Source organism: Oncorhynchus nerka, linkage group LG14 (assembly GCF_034236695.1).
Source record: "Oncorhynchus nerka isolate Pitt River linkage group LG14, Oner_Uvic_2.0, whole genome shotgun sequence".
NCBI lineage: Eukaryota > Metazoa > Chordata > Actinopteri > Salmoniformes > Salmonidae > Oncorhynchus > Oncorhynchus nerka.
Window position 1 is genome coordinate 21,828,004 of NC_088409.1, and position 18,132 is coordinate 21,846,135.

At 45.4% G+C, this 18,132-nt stretch overlaps 1 protein-coding gene and 1 pseudogene across 1 annotated transcript; both read right to left on the reverse strand.

Moving 5' to 3' along the window:
- Positions 1 to 3,461: 3,461 nt before the first annotated feature.
- Positions 3,462 to 5,389, reverse strand: LOC115122690 (protein S100-A11-like). Its single transcript, XM_029651927.2, has 3 exons — positions 5,293 to 5,389; positions 4,881 to 5,011; positions 3,462 to 4,340 (listed from the first exon to the last, which is right to left on the reverse strand). Exons 2-3 carry the CDS (start codon positions 5,007 to 5,009, stop codon positions 4,206 to 4,208), a joined length of 264 nt encoding a protein of 87 aa, XP_029507787.2. The 5' UTR covers positions 5,010 to 5,011; positions 5,293 to 5,389; the 3' UTR covers positions 3,462 to 4,205.
- Positions 5,390 to 6,982: 1,593 nt separating this feature from the next.
- Positions 6,983 to 13,275, reverse strand: LOC115122689 (toll-like receptor 13; annotated as a pseudogene).
- Between the last annotated feature and the right edge of the window lie 4,857 nt (positions 13,276 to 18,132).

Genomic DNA, 18,132 nt, shown 5'->3' on the forward strand with positions numbered 1-18,132 from the left:
ATTGTTGCATCTTGTTGTGTTGTCCTCTAGTGGCTAGCCAGCTAGCTAAAATGGGCACTTTCCTAAAATAGCCATGGATGGAGAGGGATTTGGACTTGTGGTTTTGCTTACAGTGCATTTGGAAAGTATTCAGAACCCTTGACCTTTTGCACATTTTGTTAAGTTACAGCCGTATTCTACACACAGTACCCCATAATGACAAAGCAAAAATAGATTTTTACAAATGTTTGCAAAAAAAAAGATAAAACTGATATCACATTTACATAAGTATTCAGACCCTTTACTCAGTACTTCGTTGAAGCACCTTTGGCAGCGATTACAACCTTGGGTCTTCTTGGGTATGACGCTACAAGCTTGACACACCGGTATTTGGGGAGTTTCTCCCATTTTTCTCTGGAGATCCTCTCAAGCTCTGTCAGATTGAATGGGGAGTGTCGCTGCACAACTATTTTCCGTTCTCTAGAGATGTTAGACCTTGTTCAATTCCGGTCTCTGGGTGGGCCACTCAAGGACATTCAGAGACTTGTCCTGAAGCCACTCCTGCGTTGTCTTGGCTGTGTGCTTAGGGTAGTTATGCTGTTGGAAGGTGAACCTTTGCCCCAGTCTGAGGTTCTGAGTGCTCTGGAGCAGGTTTTCATCAAGTATCTCTCTGTATTTTGCTCTGTAAATCGATCCTGACTAGTCTCCCAGTCCCTGCCACTGAAAAACATCCCCACAGCAAGATGCTGCCAGCAACATGCTTCACCGTAGGGATGGTGCTAGGTTTCCTACAGACATGACGCTTGGAATTCAGGTCAAACAGTTCAACCTTGGTTTCATCAGACCAGAGCATCTTGTTTCTCATGGTCTGAGAGTCCTTTAGGTGCCTTTTGGCAAACTCCAAGCGGGCTGTCATGTGCCTTTTACTGAGGAGTGGCTTCTGTCTGGCCACTCTACAAAAAAGTCCTGATTGGTGGAGTGCTGTAGAGATGGTTGTTCTTCTGGAAGGTTCTACCATCTCCATAGAGGAACTCTGGAGCTCTGTCAGAGTGACCATTGAGTTCTTGGTCACCTCTCTGACAAAGGCCCTTCTCCCCTGATTGCTCAGTTTGGCCAGGCAGCCAGTTCTAGGAATAGTCTTGGTGTTTCCAAATCTTATTTAACTAAGCAAGTCAGTTAAGAACATTCTTGTTTACAATGACGGCCTACCCCGGCCAAACCCGGATGACTTGAACCAGGGACTGTAGAGACGCCTCTTGCACTGAGATGCAGTGCCTTAGTCCGCTGCGCCGCTCGGGAGAACCATTTAAGAATGATGGAGGCCACTGTGTTCTTGTGGGCCTTCAATGCTGCAGAAATGTTTTGGTACCCTTCCCCAGATCTGTGCCTCAACACAATTCTGCCTTGGAGCTCTACGGACAATTCCTATACGACCTCATGGCTTGGTTTTTGCTCTGACATGCACTGTCAACCTTGGGACCATATATAGACAGGTGTGTGCCTTTCCAAATCATGTCCAATCAATTGAATTTACCACATATGGCCTCCAATCAAGTTGTAGAAACATCCCAAAAATTATCAATGGAAACAGGATGCACTTGAACTCAATTTCGAGTCTCATAGCAATGGGTCTGAATACTTACGTAAATAAGGTATTTCTGTTTTTGTATTTGTAATACATTTGCAAAAATGTCTAAACCTGTTTTTGCTTTGTCATTATGCGGTATTGTGTGTAGATTGATGAGGAAAATGTGTTATTTACCCATTTTAGAATAAGGCTGTAACGTAACTCTGAAAACTTTCAGAATCCACTGTGATTCTGTGTTCTGGCCAATGATTATAATGGCCATTCTGATCCAACCATAAAGTCATACATTGTGCCACTGGCCTGAGAGGATGGAAGTTCAATGTAGCTAGATGTAGTAGGCTAAAACAAGCTGGCTAATCGTTGCCCATGAAGGGAAGTAAAGGCTAGCAAGCAAGCATTTTAGCCAGCCTATAGGACAACAACAACTAAAAGCGTATACTGTAAGACAAAGTCATAGACAGTTTCAGCAACATGAAAGAGGAGGATAGCATTGGTGTGTCTACAAGTAGGGTGAGTCAACATGTTTTTTTCTCCTTACGTTGATTAGACTAGATTGTTTTTGGAATATTTTAGTTGTCACTGTATTAGACTAAGCATATGTGAGTTGATGATGTTGAAATGGTGCTGGAATAGTGGAGGCTCCTGTTTTCTTTGTGATTTGCAGTAACTCTCCGGTGTTCTAAATCAATAGTTGTTTAGTAGTCCAAAAATGTCTAAAACATTAACTTGCTTTACCATGCTGTAGGTGATGTTACTGTACATGCAATATGCTTTGTGGACTTCACTGGACAGAGGTCGCTATCCGAAAAGAAAAACAAAAGTTTGGTTGAATTTATTCTGCACTGTGTCTTCTTATTGTCTCGGCCTTAGGCCTATATATCACTGTGTCTTCTTATTGTCTCGGCCTTAGGCCTATATATCACTGTGTCTTATTGTCTCGGCCTTAGGCCTATATATCACTGTGTCTTCTTATTGTCTCGGCCTTAGGCCTATATATCACTGTGTCTTCTTATTGTCTTGGCCTTAGGCCTATATATCACTGTGTCTTCTTATTGTCTCGGCCTTAGGCCTATATATCACTGTGTCTTCTTATTGTCTCGGCCTTAGGCCTATATATCACTGTGTCTTCTTATTGTCTCGGCCTTAGGCCTATATATCACTGTGTCTTCTTATTGTCTCGGCCTTAGGCCTATATATCACTGTGTCTTCTTATTGTCTCGGCCTTAGGCCTATATATCACTGTGTCTTCTTATTGTCTCGGCCTTAGGCCTATATATCACTGTGTCTTCTGTGCCTTAGGCCTATATATCACTGTGTCTTCTTATTGTCTCGGCCTTAGGCCTATATATCACTGTGTCTTCTTATTGTCTCGGCCTTAGGCCTATATATCACTGTGTCTTCTTATTGTCTCGGCCTTAGGCCTATATATCACTGTGTCTTCTTATTGTCTCGGCCTTAGGCCTATATATCACTGTGTCTTCTTATTGTCTCGGCCTTAGGCCTATATATCACTGTGTCTTCTTATTGTCTCGGCCTTAGGCCTATATATCACTGTGTCTTCTTATTGTCTCGGCCTTAGGCCTATATATCACTGTGTCTTCTTATTGTCTCGGCCTTAGGCCTATATATCACTGTGTCTTCTTATTGTCTCGGCCTTAGGCCTATATATCACTGTGTCTTCTTATTGTCTCGGCCTTAGGCCTATATATCACTGTGTCTTCTTATTGTCTCGGCCTTAGGCCTATATATCACTGTGTCTTCTTATTGTCTTGGCCTTAGGCCTATATATCACTGTGTCTTCTTATTGTCTCGGCCTTAGGCCTATATATCACTGTGTCAAGGCATATGAAATAACAACAGGTTACAGAGCAAACAACACAGTTATCACAACACATAGGTTGTAATATGGCTTTTATTTTTCTGTCTTGGCTTCCCCATTGATTTTACCCACTCACTGCTACTGATTCTCCCTAGCCTGGGAGCCAGATATTGTGCTGCTTTAGTCAACTCCTTCCCTGCTGCCATACCAAACATCATAGCGATCATCATTGGCTGAAGCAGTAAAACTGCAAGACTGACATCCAGGCTATGTCCACATTTCTTTACTCCTGCCTAGTGCCTATACACTTAACAATGGTGTTTTTCTCTTTCCATCCTACAGCCTCCTGTTCATTTGGCAAGAGGTACAACCTCCTGGAAAACACTAGCAGTCTCATTCACAACAGGGCCAGAATAAATTCTACTTACACACCAAGATTCTACATTTATACAGACACAGTCCGATGCCATCACTGCTCTGTGTGTGTGTATGCAGTATTAGTTTTAGTTTGGCGAGATATAATTATACTTTCAAAACAAGGAGGGAATTCTGGCAGTGACAAAGGGAGAGAGAGAGAAAGAAAGAAAGACAGAGAGGGAGGGAGGGAGGTAGGGAGAGAGAGAGAGAGAGAGAGTAAGGTCAGGTAGTCATAGATACTATAGTTGTATGATTCATCCATGTTTTATTTTGCTGGACCAATCCTCCATAGCTTTAGCAAACACTTGACAATTTAGAAACGCAACCTGGGGATAACCATATCACTAGAATAACTTATCATTGTAATCATATGGTAGTAACAGAACAAGACATGGAGACATCCTATTGGATAAAGCCGCCGTGTTGATTTGCTAGTCGTCCAATCAGCTGCCAGAACTCCAGGAAGGTGAGCTCTCCGTCGTTGTTCTCGTCAATTGAGTCCATAAGTCGGTCGATGACAGCTGGGTCATCAGCGTTCTACAGGGGGACAATAAGGGCCGTCAGAAATCACTAGTTAAGAGGCTTCCTTTCCTCTTCTCAGATTCAGAACCACACTGACTGATCTGATTGTGCTTGTCAGAAAAGCCATGTTACGAGAAGATACCTTTCTACCATCTGTGGTCATGAGAAGGGAACAAGGAAATTAAGCTATTTGATGGGTGTCACTATCTGGCCATTCTAGAAAGGATGGCGGTACATCACTTTACAAGCACAAATGCAAATGTCTATCTTAGCATGGCCATACTGATATACCACAGGAGGCAGAGGTTGGAAGGACGAGAGGCATCTGTGCAGTCTATGTCCCCATCTAGAGGAAATGAAGTGGACCACAAACTGATGTTGTGGCTCACCAACCCTGCTCCTAGAGAGCTAAAGGGGGGACGCTTTTGTTACAGCCCAGCACTAATCATCAAGCTGAATCAGTTGTATTATAGCTGGACTGGAATAAAAGCCTGCGATCACGGGTTATTATAGTATTACTCAAACGTTACCACAGTAAAATTAACATGTAATTACCTTAACGAAGTTGGGGAGTTGTGTTTTGACCAGGCTCTGGAACTCATCTCTGCTCAGTGTGTCTGAGGATCCATCACTTCCAGCAAACGCCTTGAACTGGGACACGAGTACACCAATGGCTGACTCCATCACTAACAGAGAGGAAGAATGGAGAAGAGGTCGTGTTCTAATGGGACTAAACAGAATACAATACAGACGCAGAGGAGAGGTTATTGAACTGAAAAATCATAAATACGTAGATAAAATACTACAGACCAAGTCAGGTCAACGACGGCATTGAGTAAAAACAGCAAGTGTTACAGAGGAGGAGAGAAAGAGACGGGAGGACAGGAGATAGAAACAGAGAGGGAGATAAAAGATGTATATTCAACTTATAGAGAAATATGGAGGTAGATTAGAATGATTAACTCACCTGGACACTGCTGCCGGTGGCTGAGGTGGTGACTGTGTTGAGGTGGTACGTGTGAAGGTAAGTTTCTCTCTCTCTTTCCCGCTCTTATACTCACCTCCTCTTCCTAAAATCAAGCCCCCTCCCATCTCGTGTAAATGTTTCTCATGTCATGGCGTACATTCTGTCCACTTCAAGGTTAAGGTGTCTGTAATAGTGTAAGCTAAATTACCCCACACTGACCACTGGTTTCTTTCCATGACGTGATTATAGGATTTATACAACACTGAAAAGCCCTCACCTTCAGACAGGAAACCACACGTGTTCATTAACCATTTATTATTAAAGATTACAATACGTTAGTCTAGGCGTTAGGCTCTGCTCCTCCATGGTAGCTCACTGCTAGGGCATGCATAATGTTACGCTAATAATAATTACAGGCAGAGAGCAAGGTGTGCTATACCAGTCACCCTGTAGGAAGGAAACACAGAACCTAACAGGTGGAGGCTGTGGTGGCTGGTGGGTAAGCAGAAAACAGACAGCAATAACTCCAGCGCATAGCTTGTGTGTGGCAGCCATCATGGAAGTGTGTGCAGAACCTGGTGGACTAAATAGACCACCATATTAACGTAGAGTGATGATTTCATTGATGCAATATCAGCTGATGCAACACTCAGGTTTCCTGTCTGGCTGCCATATGAATGTTAAGTCACTATGCTTATACTAAAACCTCTCAGGACAGCTCTTTTGGTTTACTTAGCTTTGGGCAGGACAAATCAACTTCATCAGCAGCAGAAATGAGGGATTGTGTATTGCATGTTTCGCCCTTTGGCTTAGAATATTCTATTGATTTGAGCCTGTCTTGATTCAAATCTAACATCAGTGTTATAAAGTCAGTTTTATTGTGAGTGTAGTTACGCGAGTCTCTCATTCTGACCAGAGTCAAAGGGTAGCAGATTATTCCCACCCTCTGGCATGAATGACATCTCCTCTCCTAGTCCAGCTATATCTGACATTAACCTCACAACTAATGAGACACAGGAGTCTGAATCCAACTCCACTGAGTGAGGGGTTTGATGTGACATCATGCACGTATACATTCATGCTCACACACTCACAGGAAATGCAGTTTCATTCCATTGCAGTTGAATGTCCGTTTAATAATTGAGCAAACACAGCGATGAGGATATAACTAAAAACATACGTCCAACATGACTCTGAAACACACACACACACACACACAGGGCTTTGCCTGAAGGTTTAGACTATTCCAAATCTTAAAAAGACACGTCCCCATTTATTCACGCAACACTGTAGAAATGCATCATCAGCATGATTAGTCAGCAGCTTTCACACAGACCAGGATGGCTTATTAACCCTCATCTCTCAGCCTGTAGCAATGGATCTCTAGTGATGACAAGACACTGTCCTTCTGCTGCAGAGGGTTAGAACCAACAGGCCCTGGGACTTACTGAGGAGAGGGCAGGTAGACAGCATACACCACTTTCAAACACACACACAGACAAGGACTCTTGCAAGCATGGACACACACACACATTTGAGTCAGTATAGCTGAGACAGCAACTATACTATGTGGGTCTCTGCTTTAGATGGGAGGAGTGTTGCACTATAAAGCTACTGTAAAATCACATCAATGAGTTACAGAGTGCAACTGTCAAGTTCGTTGCAAGGAGGAGACCAAGGCGCAGCGTGGTAAGTGTACATTCTTCATTTATTAAAGAAATGCAACACTGAACAAACAAAACGTGAAGCTAATAGGAATAGTGCAGACAGGCAACTAAACATAGAATAAGAACCCACAAATGTCCAAGGGAACATGGCTACCTAAATATGGTCCCCAATCAGAGACAACGATAAACAGCTGCCTCTGATTGGGAACAAATTCAGGCCACCATAAACCTACATATGCCTAGACTTACAAACACCCCATGACATACAAAAACCCTAAACACAAAACCTAAATAATAAAGAAAACATAGAAACTAAGGTCAGGGCGTGACAGCAACATGTATTAAAACAAATGGTCATATACAGGAAACAATATCTAACCAATTGAAATGTGTTGTTTCCATGGGAGAATGTTTAGCATATTAATGTTGTCTTTGTGCTCAAATACACACAGCACAGATCCAAGAACAGTTCATTGAACAATCAGTGAATGAACGAAAGAAAGGAAATAAAGCCTAGTGTTTAAGAGCATTGGGCCGACTAAGTGAAACATATGCCGACGTGCCCTTGAGCAAGGCACTTAACCCTGTAAGTCGCTCTGGATAAGAGCGTCTGATAAATGGAAGGCAAAGATATCAACGTCAAAATATTATGCAAAAAAAAAGTCCAGAAAGGAGTCCTTTGACGGCACCCTAATCTGAGATCAGTAGCGAACACTCTCTCTCTAAACGTAGAACAGCACGTGGAACATGCAGATGACTTCAGGATGCTTCCGGAGGATCATGCTGCAAAATGTACGTAGAATGAAAGGACATTTGAAAACACATACAGTATGTTATATACTGTAACAGTGCTAGGGTCAGGTTGACCTTCTGTGTAACTGAGTTACAAAGTTACTCATTACAGTGGAGTAGTTACACTTCAGGTAGATGACTTTCATGAGAGCAGCAGGACAAATGGTGCCATGTCTGATCTGACCCCTTCTCTCACCAGTTCGTCTGCGTCTCTCTCTGCGATGTTTCGTCATCAACGCTCCCAGAACGTTACCCTCTCGTCCTCATCCTGGGGCCAGTCCAGATAGGTCCGGGTTCTGGCCAGCTTAGCCAGTCTGCAACACAAACACCCAGTACATCATATCACTGCTGTTCATATACAATGTATTCCATTCTAAGTTCAGTCCATTCAAGAGATGAGTTGGTGTGTTACCTGTGGAAGGCGGACAGCTCGAAGGGGGAGATGTGTTCTAGGAAGATGAGGATGAGTCTGTGGCTGCGCTCAGACAACAGGCGGTGTGTGGCCACTCTCATCTCCAGGCCACACCAGTCACTCCTCAGGTAGCATCTGGTAAACACACACACTGTCCTCCTGCTGCAGTAGATGTTCTCAGCGATGTTATCCACGATGCCCTTCCCTACCTGGGACAGGACACAACAGGCGGTGTGTGGCCACTCTCATCTCCAGGCCACACCAGTCACTCCTCAGGTAGCGTCTGGTCAACACACACACTGTCCTCCTGCTGCAGTAGATGTTCTCAGCGATGTTATCCACGATGCCCTTCCCTACCTGGGACAGGACACAACAGGCTGGGTGCTGTTTATCAATTAAATCTAATGTATTTGTGGTTGTACTATTATAGCACATATTCTCCATTCTCACACACACACACACACTTGCATGTTGAAGCACGCACTCGCCCGCACACACACACACACCTCAAAGTCTCGGTGGTGCAGACACAGTCATAGTCGTGGCTCCCCCTCTAGCATCAGGGCCATCTCTCCCAGTACCCACGCCATGTCACGACTGCTGAGCGACACAAACTCATCATACCTCACCTCCTCTATCAGCTTCTCCCACTGTTCCCCCATCCTCCTCTTCCTCCTCCCCACACATCGCTCCACCCATCCTCCTCTTCCTCCTCCACCACCTCCTCCCCACACGTCGCTCCACCCATCCTCTCAGACGAAAGAATAGAACGACACAGGGCCAGCAGAGGAAGCGGTATCCTAGCGCCAAGCACAGGAGGGTGCACACAGTGGCCGTTGTGGAGACGTAGGACAGGAAGTCGTCTTCGGTCTGGCAGAGGCGCTCCATGGTGGACAGGAAGTTGAGTCGTTGGTAGTGCCAGATGCACTGCTGTCGCTGCAGGAGCACCACCTGAATCCATAACCAATCAATCATTAATCATCTGTAATCAATATACTGTATCAACCCTAGTCAACACCACCTCAGTCAATTATCAACACTCTATACATTGTTGTTGAAAGATTCTAATCAATATAATTTGCTGTTCACAGCACCCGTTAAAGACCAGAAATCATCAAACATAAATACACAATACCTGGTAAAAACCTGTTTGTTACCTGTTATTGATCAACAATAATTAATATGTTATCAGCAGTCAGCAGATCACAGCTTTAGTTGGACCTGACTTGTTCTACCTGTGTTTTGCGAGAGTTGTCAGCCCAGTCCAGAAGCCAGCCGTTGGAGCAGTCACAGCGGAAGTCGACCTGGTCAAAGACCAGCGTGGAGAGAGACAGCAGGGGAATGAAGACCCCCTCCAACAGGATCAGAGGGCTCTCACTGTACAGCCTCAAAACACGTAAACACCAGGTCTGTAAACATGGACTGGAGAGAGGAAAAGAAAGAGGGAGGAAAAGAGAGAGGGAGACACAGTAATGAGAAGGAGAGAGAGAGAGACACAGTAATGACAATGTGAGGGAGGGAGATAAAGACAGAGGGAGACACAGTAATGACATTGTGAGGAAGGGAGAGAAAGACAGAGGGAGATACAGTAATGACAATGTGAGGGAGGGAGATAAAGACAGAGGGAGATAGAGATACAGTAATGACATTGTGAGGGAGGGAGAGAAAGACAGAGGGAGATGCAGTAATGACATTGTGAGGGAGGGAGAGAAAGACAGAGGGAGATACAATAATGACATTGTGAGGGAGGGAGAGAAAGACAGAGGGAGATACAGTAATGACATTGTGAGGGAGGGAGATAAAGACAGAGGGAGATACAGTAATGACATTGTGAGGGAGGGAGAGAAAGACAGAGGGAGATGCAGTAATGACATTGTGAGGGAGGGAGAGAAAGACAGAGGGAGATACAATAATGACATTGTGAGGGAGGGAGAGAAAGACAGAGGGAGATACAATAATGACATTGTGAGGGAGGGAGAGAAAGACAGAGGGAGATAGAGATACAGTAATGAGAAAGATACAGAGAGATCTTAACTCAAATGTTTACTGTTTGCTGATGATCTGCTGCTTCTGTCCCCAACCATGGAGGGCCGACAGCAGCACCTAGATCTTCTGCACATATTCTGCCAGACCTGGGCCCTGACAGTAAATCTCAGTAAGACCAAAATAATGGTGTTCCAAAAAAGGTCCAGTTGCCAGGACCACAAAAACAAATTCCATCTAGACACTGTTGCCATAGAGCACACAAAAAAACTATACCTACTTTGGCCTAAACATCAGCACCACAGGTCACTTCCACAAAGCTGTGAACGACCTGAGAGACAAGGCAAGAAGCGCTTTCTACGCCATCAAAAGGAATATCAAATTTGACATCCCAATTATGAACTGGCTTTAAAATACTTGAATCAGTTATAGAACCCATTGCCCTTTATGGTTGTGAAGTCTGGGGTCCAAGAATTCACAAAATGGGACAAACACCAAATTGAGACTCTGTATGCAGAATTTTGCAAAAACATCCTCTGTGTACAACGTAAAACATCAAATAATGCATGCAGAGCCGAATTAGGCCGATACCCACTAATGGTTAAAATCCAGAAAAGAGACGTTAAATTCTACAACCAAAGTAATTCTCAAACCTTCCATAACAAAGCCATCACCTGCAGAGAAATGAACCCAGAGAAGAGTCCCCTAAGCTGGTCCTGGGGTTCTGTTCACAAACACACCCACAGAGCCCCAGGACAGCAACACAAGTATACCCAACCAAATCATCAGAAAACAAAGATAATTACTTGATACATTGGAAAGAATTGACCAAAAAACTAGAATGCTATTTGGCCCTAAACAGACTGTACACAGTGGCAGAATACCTGACCACTGTGACTGAACCAAAATTAAGGAAAACTATGTACAGACTCAGTGAGCATAACCTTGCTATTGAAACGTCGCCATAGGCAGACCTGGTTCTCAAGAGGAGACACTGCCCACAGTGTGCCATCACAGCAGCAAGATTTGTGAACTGTTTCCACAAGAAAAGGGGTTGTACAACCCATATTTATGTTTATTTATTTCCCCTTTTGTTCTTTAACTATTTGTACATCGTTATAACACTGTATATAGCCATTAAATGACATTTGGAATGTCTCAATTTTTTTGAAACTTTTGTGATTGTAATGTTTACTGTTCATTTTTATTGTTTATTACCTATTTCACTTGCTTTGGCAATGTAAACATATGTTGCCCATGGCAAAAAAAGCCCTTTGAATTGAATTGAATTGAGAGTGAGAGCTACAGTAATGTGGAAGACAGCATTGGCAGTAACACGTGATGCCATCACTAGAAGGATCTAAGGACTCTAAATGTGAAGGTAGAGACACCAGGATCATTATCAGTAGGCATGAAACTAAAAGCGGTTGGAAAAACGATCAATCAATTAATGATTTGATTGATGGACCAATAGCTAGTTAATACCCTGGTGAGGAAGTTGAGTCGACAGTTGATCGGCACTAGGCTCCTGAGCTCTGTCAGGTTCCTGAAGGTAACACTGGGGTCTGTGTGGGTGGAGAAGTTGAGGTTGGTCAGTTTGAGCCTCTTCAGCTTTCGAAGCTGGTTGATGGTGGTGTAGGGGGTGGAAAACTTCTCAGGGTTGGCTGAGAACTCAAACGACTCCAGGTTGAGGAAGTAGGGGGCTAGGAAAAGGTTGCTGCAGTCAAATGTTGTCCCCTCACCCACCTATTTTCAGAATATGTGTATTACTAAGATTACAGGACAATTACTGTTAGCTAGACAGATCAGTGTCTGCTGCAGCCAAGTCCTTCAGCACAACGTCGTTGAGGCATGACAATAACATGAATTGGCGGTAGCAGAAATTTATCTGGCTAGCTACCAGTATGATACATTTTCCTGTACAAGATCTGCTGCTTAGCTATAAAGCAGTGTTCTTCAATCCTGGTCCTGTGGAACTACAGCTTGACATAAGTTGATCAGGTGAACCAACCCACTGGGCACAGACATCATTTGGTTGAGTTGTCAACTAATGTGAATTGAACATGAAATCAACAACAAATGTCACCATGTCATTAGATTTAGGTTAAAGGTTTGGTGAAGAAAATACGAAATGTTCTTAGGTTGATGACTTTTTGCAAATCCAATCAGTTTTCCACTTTGATTCATCGTCATTACAGATATATTGTTGTTGCTTGAAATGATGTGGAAAGAACATTGATTCAATTAGTTTTTGCCCAGTGGGAAGTGTGTTAGTACTGGAGGATGGAGCAATAGCCTGCACACCTTTACTTTCGCCAGGACCATGGTTGAAGATTACTGCTAGACATCACATTGAGATACAACACAGAGTAACTCTTCATCCTGGCCCACCTTCAGCTCTCGGACCATGGGGAACATGTTGTTTTCACAGTCAGAGGACTGGATCATCTTCCCTCTGAGTTCCAGGACCATGGGGAACATGTTGTTTTCACAGTCAGAGGACTGGATCATCTTCCCTCTGAGTTCCAGGACCATGGGGAACATGTTGTTTTCACAGTCAGAGGACTGGATCATCTTCCCTCTGAGTTCCAGGACCATGGGGAACATGTTGTTTTCACAGTCAGAGGACTGGATCATCTTCCCTCTGAGTTCCAGGACCATGGGGAACATGTTGTTTTCACAGTCAGAGGACTGGATCATCTTCCCTCTGAGTTCCAGGACCATGGGGAACTCAGGGGCGGGAACATGGCCTACGGTGAGGTAGGTTCCTGGGCCTGTGTCGATGAGGAGGTTCTGGAGCTTGGTGGGGAAGCCCAGGAACAGCATGTTGAGGTAGAGCTGGTAGATAATGTCTATCTCTCCCAGGCTGAGGTCTTGGAGTCGATGAGGTCTACGGAGCACCCCATGAGCGATGCCCCCTGAGATCTTGTTCCCTTCCAGGAGGAGAACCTACAGTCACATCATCAATAATTGATAACCAAAATCTGTTTCCCCTCCAAACATATAGCAGTTACCACATCAACACAAATATCCTGATCTGACCTTTAGAACAGGCAGACCCTCAAAGTCGTCTTCTCCCAGCAGGGAGATTTTGTTGTGGGTGAGGTCGAGGACGCGGAGGAGCGGCATCCCCTGGAGAGCCCGGTGGTCCAGGGAGGAGATATGGTTCCCGCGCAGCCCAGTCAAAACTGTTCGCTGCTCTGGCCCCCCAATGGTGGAACAAACTCCCTCACGACGCCAGGACAGCGGAGTCAATCACCACCTTCCGGAGACACCTGAAACCCCACCTCTTTAAGGAATACCTAGGATAGGATAAAGTAATCCTTCTCACCCCCCTTAAAAGATTTAGATGCACTATTGTAAAGTGGCTGTTCCACTGGATGTCTTAAGGTGAACGCACCAATTTGTAAGTCGCTCTGGATAAGAGCGTCTGCTAAATGACTTAAATGTAAATGTAAATGTTCCCACTCAGATCCAAACGCTCCAGCAGGGGCATACAGGAGAACTGAGAATGATCATGACAAACATCATACTCATCGTCATACTGATTTTATATAGCATCACACAAATATCTCAAGTCAAATACATTTGTCAGCAAAGTTATTTTATCTCAGTTAATTGAGGTATAGACATTAAACAGATGTGACACAGACTGACCTGATCAGTGGTGATCTCAGTGAGGTGGTTGTCATGGAGAATGAGAGAGGAGAGGTGAGGTTCCTCCACCCCCCCCCCAACGAGGCGTTGGTCAGCTTGGTCAGGACCATCATCAGACCCTGTATCTGACCGGTACCAGTCCAGAACCCCAGGTCCATACCAGACAGATCCTCAGAAGTCACAGACAGCTGCCTCAGACCAGGACCACACCTACAGAGTCAGGGTTAGCATATTACAACATTAGCCTGGTTGACAGATCTGTTACATTTACATTTAAGTCATTTAGCAGACGCTCTTATCCAGAGCGACTTACAAATTGGTGCGTTCACCTTAAGACATCCAGTGGAACAGCCACTTTACAATAGTGCATCTAAATCTTTTAAGGGGGGGGGGGGGTGAGAAGGATTACTTTATCCTATCCTAGGTATTCCTTAAAGAGGTGGGGTTTCAGGTGTCTCTGGAAGGTGGTGATTGACTCCGCTGTCCTGGCGTCGTGAGGGAGTTTGTTCCACCATTGGGGGGCCAGAGCAGCGAACAGTTTTGACTGGGCTGAGCGGGAACTGTACTTCCTCAGTGGTAGGGAGGCGAGCAGGCCAGAGGTGGATGAACGCAGTGCCCTTGTTTGGGTGTAGGGCCTGATCAGAGCCTGGAGGTACTGAGGTGCCGTTCCCTCACAGCTCCGTAGGCAAGCACCATGGTCTTGTAGCGGATGCGAGCTTCAACTGGAAGCCAGTGGAGGGAGCGGAGGAGCGGGGTGACGTGAGAGAACTTGGGAAGGTTGAACACCAGACGGGCTGCGGCGTTCTGGATGAGTTGTAGGGGTTTAATGGCACAGGCAGGAGCCCAGCCAACAGCGAGTTGCAGTAATCCAGACGGGAGATGACAAGTGCCTGAATTAGGACCTGCGCCGCTTCCTGTGTGAGGCAGGGTCGTACTCTGCGGATGTTGTAGAGCATGAACCTACAGGAACGGGCCACCGCCTTGATGTTAGTTGAGAACGACAGGGTGTTGTCCAGGATCACGCCAAGGTTCTTAGCGCTCTGGGAGGAGGACACAATGGAGTTGTCAACCGTGATGGCGAGATCATGGAACGGGCAGTCCTTCCCCGGGAGGAAGAGCAGCTCCGTCTTGCCGAGGTTCAGCTTGAGGTGGTGATCCGTCATCCACACTGATATGTCTGCCAGACATGCAGAGATGCGATTCGCCACCTGGTCATCAGAAGGGGGAAAGGAGAAGATTAATTGTGTGTCGTCTGCATAGCAATGATAGGAGAGACCATGTGAGGTTATGACAGAGCCAAGTGACTTGGTGTATAGCGAGAATAGGAGAGGGCCTAGAACAGAGCCCTGGGGGACGCCAGTGGTGAGAGCGCGTGGTGAGGAGACAGATTCTCGCCACGCCACCTGGTAGGAGCGACCTGTCAGGTAGGACGCAATCCAAGCGTGGGCCGCGCCGGAGATGCCCAACTCGGAGAGGGTGGAGAGGAGGATCTGATGGTTCACACTATCGAAGGCAGCCGATAGGTCTAGAAGGATGAGAGCAGAGGAGAGAGAGTTAGCTTTAGCAGTGCGGAGCGCCTCCGTGATACAGAGAAGAGCAGTCTCAGTTGAATGACTAGTCTTGAAACCTGACTGATTTGGATCAAGAAGGTCATTCTGAGAGATAGCGGGAGAGCTGGCCAAGGACGGCACGTTCAAGAGTTTTGGAGAGAAAAGAAAGAAGGGATACTGGTCTGTAGTTGTTGACATCGGAGGGATCGAGTGTAGGTTTTTTCAGAAGGGGTGCAACTCTCGCTCTCTTGAAGACGGAAGGGACATAGCCAGCGGTCAGGGATGAGCGAGGTGAGGTAAGGGAGAAGGTCTCGAAATGGTCTGGAGAAGAGAGGAGGGGATAGGGTCAAGTGGGCAGGTTGTTGGGCGGCCGGTCGTCACAAGACGCGAGATTTCATCTGGAGAGAGAGGGGAGAAAGAGGTCAGAGCACAGGGTAGGGCAGTGTGAGCAGAACCAGCGGTGTCGTTTGACTTAGCAAACGAGGATCGGATGTCGTCGACCTTCTTTTCAAAATGGTTGACGAAGTCATCTGCAGAGAGGGAGGAGGGGGGGGAGGGGGAGGAGGATTCAGGAGGGAGGAGAAGGTGGCAAAGAGCTTCCTAGGGTTAGAGGCAGATGCTTGGAATTTAGAGTGGTAGAAAGTGGCTTTAGCAGCAGAGACAGAAGAGGAAAATGTAGAGAGGAGGGAGTGAAAGGATGCCAGGTCCGCAGGGAGGCGAGTTTTACTCCATTTCCGCTCGGCTGCCCGGAGCCCTGTTCCTGTGCTCATTTGTTGTTCATAGTCACGGCAATTAATTTTCACATTCAAAAGATCAATTGGAGTGCTGTAGCTCAGTAGGTAGAGCATGGCACTAGTAACGGCAGGATAGTGGATTCCATTCCTGGGACCACCCATACGTAAAATGTATGAACGCATGACTGTAAGTCGCTTCCAAATCAAATTGTATCAGTCAAATGCGGTCAAATTTAACAGTGAAATGTTTACACACGAGCCCCTAACCAACAATACAGTTTAAAGATAAATATATAAATAAGAAATTAAAGTAACAAGTAATTAAAGACTGCAGTAAAATGTCTGGGAGTCTTATGGCTTGGGAGAAGAAGCTGTTTAGAAGGCTCTTGGACCTAGACTTGGCACTCCGGTACCGCTTGCCGTGCGGTAGCAGAGAGAACAGTCTATGACTAGGGTGGATGGAGTCTTTCACAATGTTTAGGGCATTCCTATGGTATAGAGTTTGTGGATGGCAGGAAGCTTAGCCCCAAGTGAGGTACTGGGCTGTACGCACTACCCTCTGTAATGCCTTGCGGTTGGAGGCCAAGCAGTTGCCATACCAGGCAATGATGCAACAAGTCAGGATTTTGTCGATGGTGCAGCTGTAGAACCTTTTGAGGATCTGAGGACCCATGCCAAATCTTTTCAGTCTCCTGAGGGGGAATAGGTTTTGTCGTGCCCTCTTCACAGCTGTCTTGGTGTGCTTGGACCATATTAGTTTGTTGGTGATGTAGACAAAATTGTCTGCTAAATGGCATATATTATTGTATATTACAACTGCTTGGTTACCAGCCTGTTTATGCTTTATCCAACTCCTTTGAGTCTGATCAGAAACCAGGCCCCCAGAAAACCATAGACTAGACCCGGGGTACCCAACTCCAACCCCACGAGGTCCGGAGTCTGCTGCTTCTGTTCTACCCGATCATTAATTACACACACATGATGTCCCAGTTCTAAATCAGTCCCTGATTAGAGGGGAACAAGTAATAAAATGCAGTGGTCCTGGCTTTGAGGTCCAGAGTTGAGTTTGAGGGGACTAGAGAATTCTAAAGCCACTCACCTCTTCATGACCTCTGCAGTGAAGGCTGTGATCAGGGCCAGGCATGGGCTTTTTAAAAACAGGTCTCCCCCTGTCTGTTTGCCCACAGAGCAGATCTGACTACAAACTATTTTGAAACTACAAAAAATATTTTGTATGAGGATGTAATATTGTATAGTGCTGGTCTGTAACCTACCTGAGGTCAGTGATCTCTGTTCTATTGTCCTGGTTGTCTGTAACCTACCTGAGGTCAGTGATCTCTGTTCTATTGTCCTGGTTGTATGTAACCTACCTGAGGTCAGTGATCTCTGTTCTATTGTCCTGGTTGTATATAACCTACCTGAGGTCAGTGATCTCTGTTCTATTGTCCTGGTTGTATGTAACCTACCTGAGGTCAGTGATCTCTGTTCTATTGTCCTGGTTGTATGTAACCTACCTGAGGTCAGTGATCTCTGTTCGATTGTCCTGGTTGTATGTAACCTACCTGAGGTCAGTGATCTCTGTTCTATTGTCCTGGTTGTCGGTAACCTACCTGAGGTCAGTGATCTCTGTTCTATTGTCCTGGTTGTCTGTAACCTACCTGAGGTCAGTGATCTCTGTTCTATTGTCCTGGTTGTATGTAACCTACCTGAGGTCAGTGATCTCTGTTCTATTGTCCTGGTTGTATGTAACCTACCTGAGGTCAGTGATCTCTGTTCTATTATCCTGGTTGTCTGTAACCTACCTGAGGTCAGTGATCTCTGTTCTATTGTCCTGGTTGTATGTAACCTACCTGAGGTCAGTGATCTCTGTTCTATTGTCCTGGTTGTATGTAACCTACCTGAGGTCAGTGATCTCTGTTCTATTGTCCTGGTTGTATGTAACCTACCTGAGGTCAGTGATCTCTGTTCTATTGTCCTGGTTGTATGTAACCTACCTGAGGTCAGTGATCTCTGTTCTATTGTCCTGGTTGTATATAACCTACCTG

Bases quoted from the DNA above. Each gene is read 5' to 3' on its own strand.
- LOC115122690 (XM_029651927.2), bottom strand. From the start codon at position 5,009: ATGGAGTCAGCCATTGGTGTACTCGTGTCCCAGTTCAAGGCGTTTGCT. The intron at 4,341-4,880 runs GTAATTACATGT...GTCCCCCTGTAG, and splicing joins AACTCCCCAACTTCGTTAAG to AACGCTGATGACCCAGCTGT.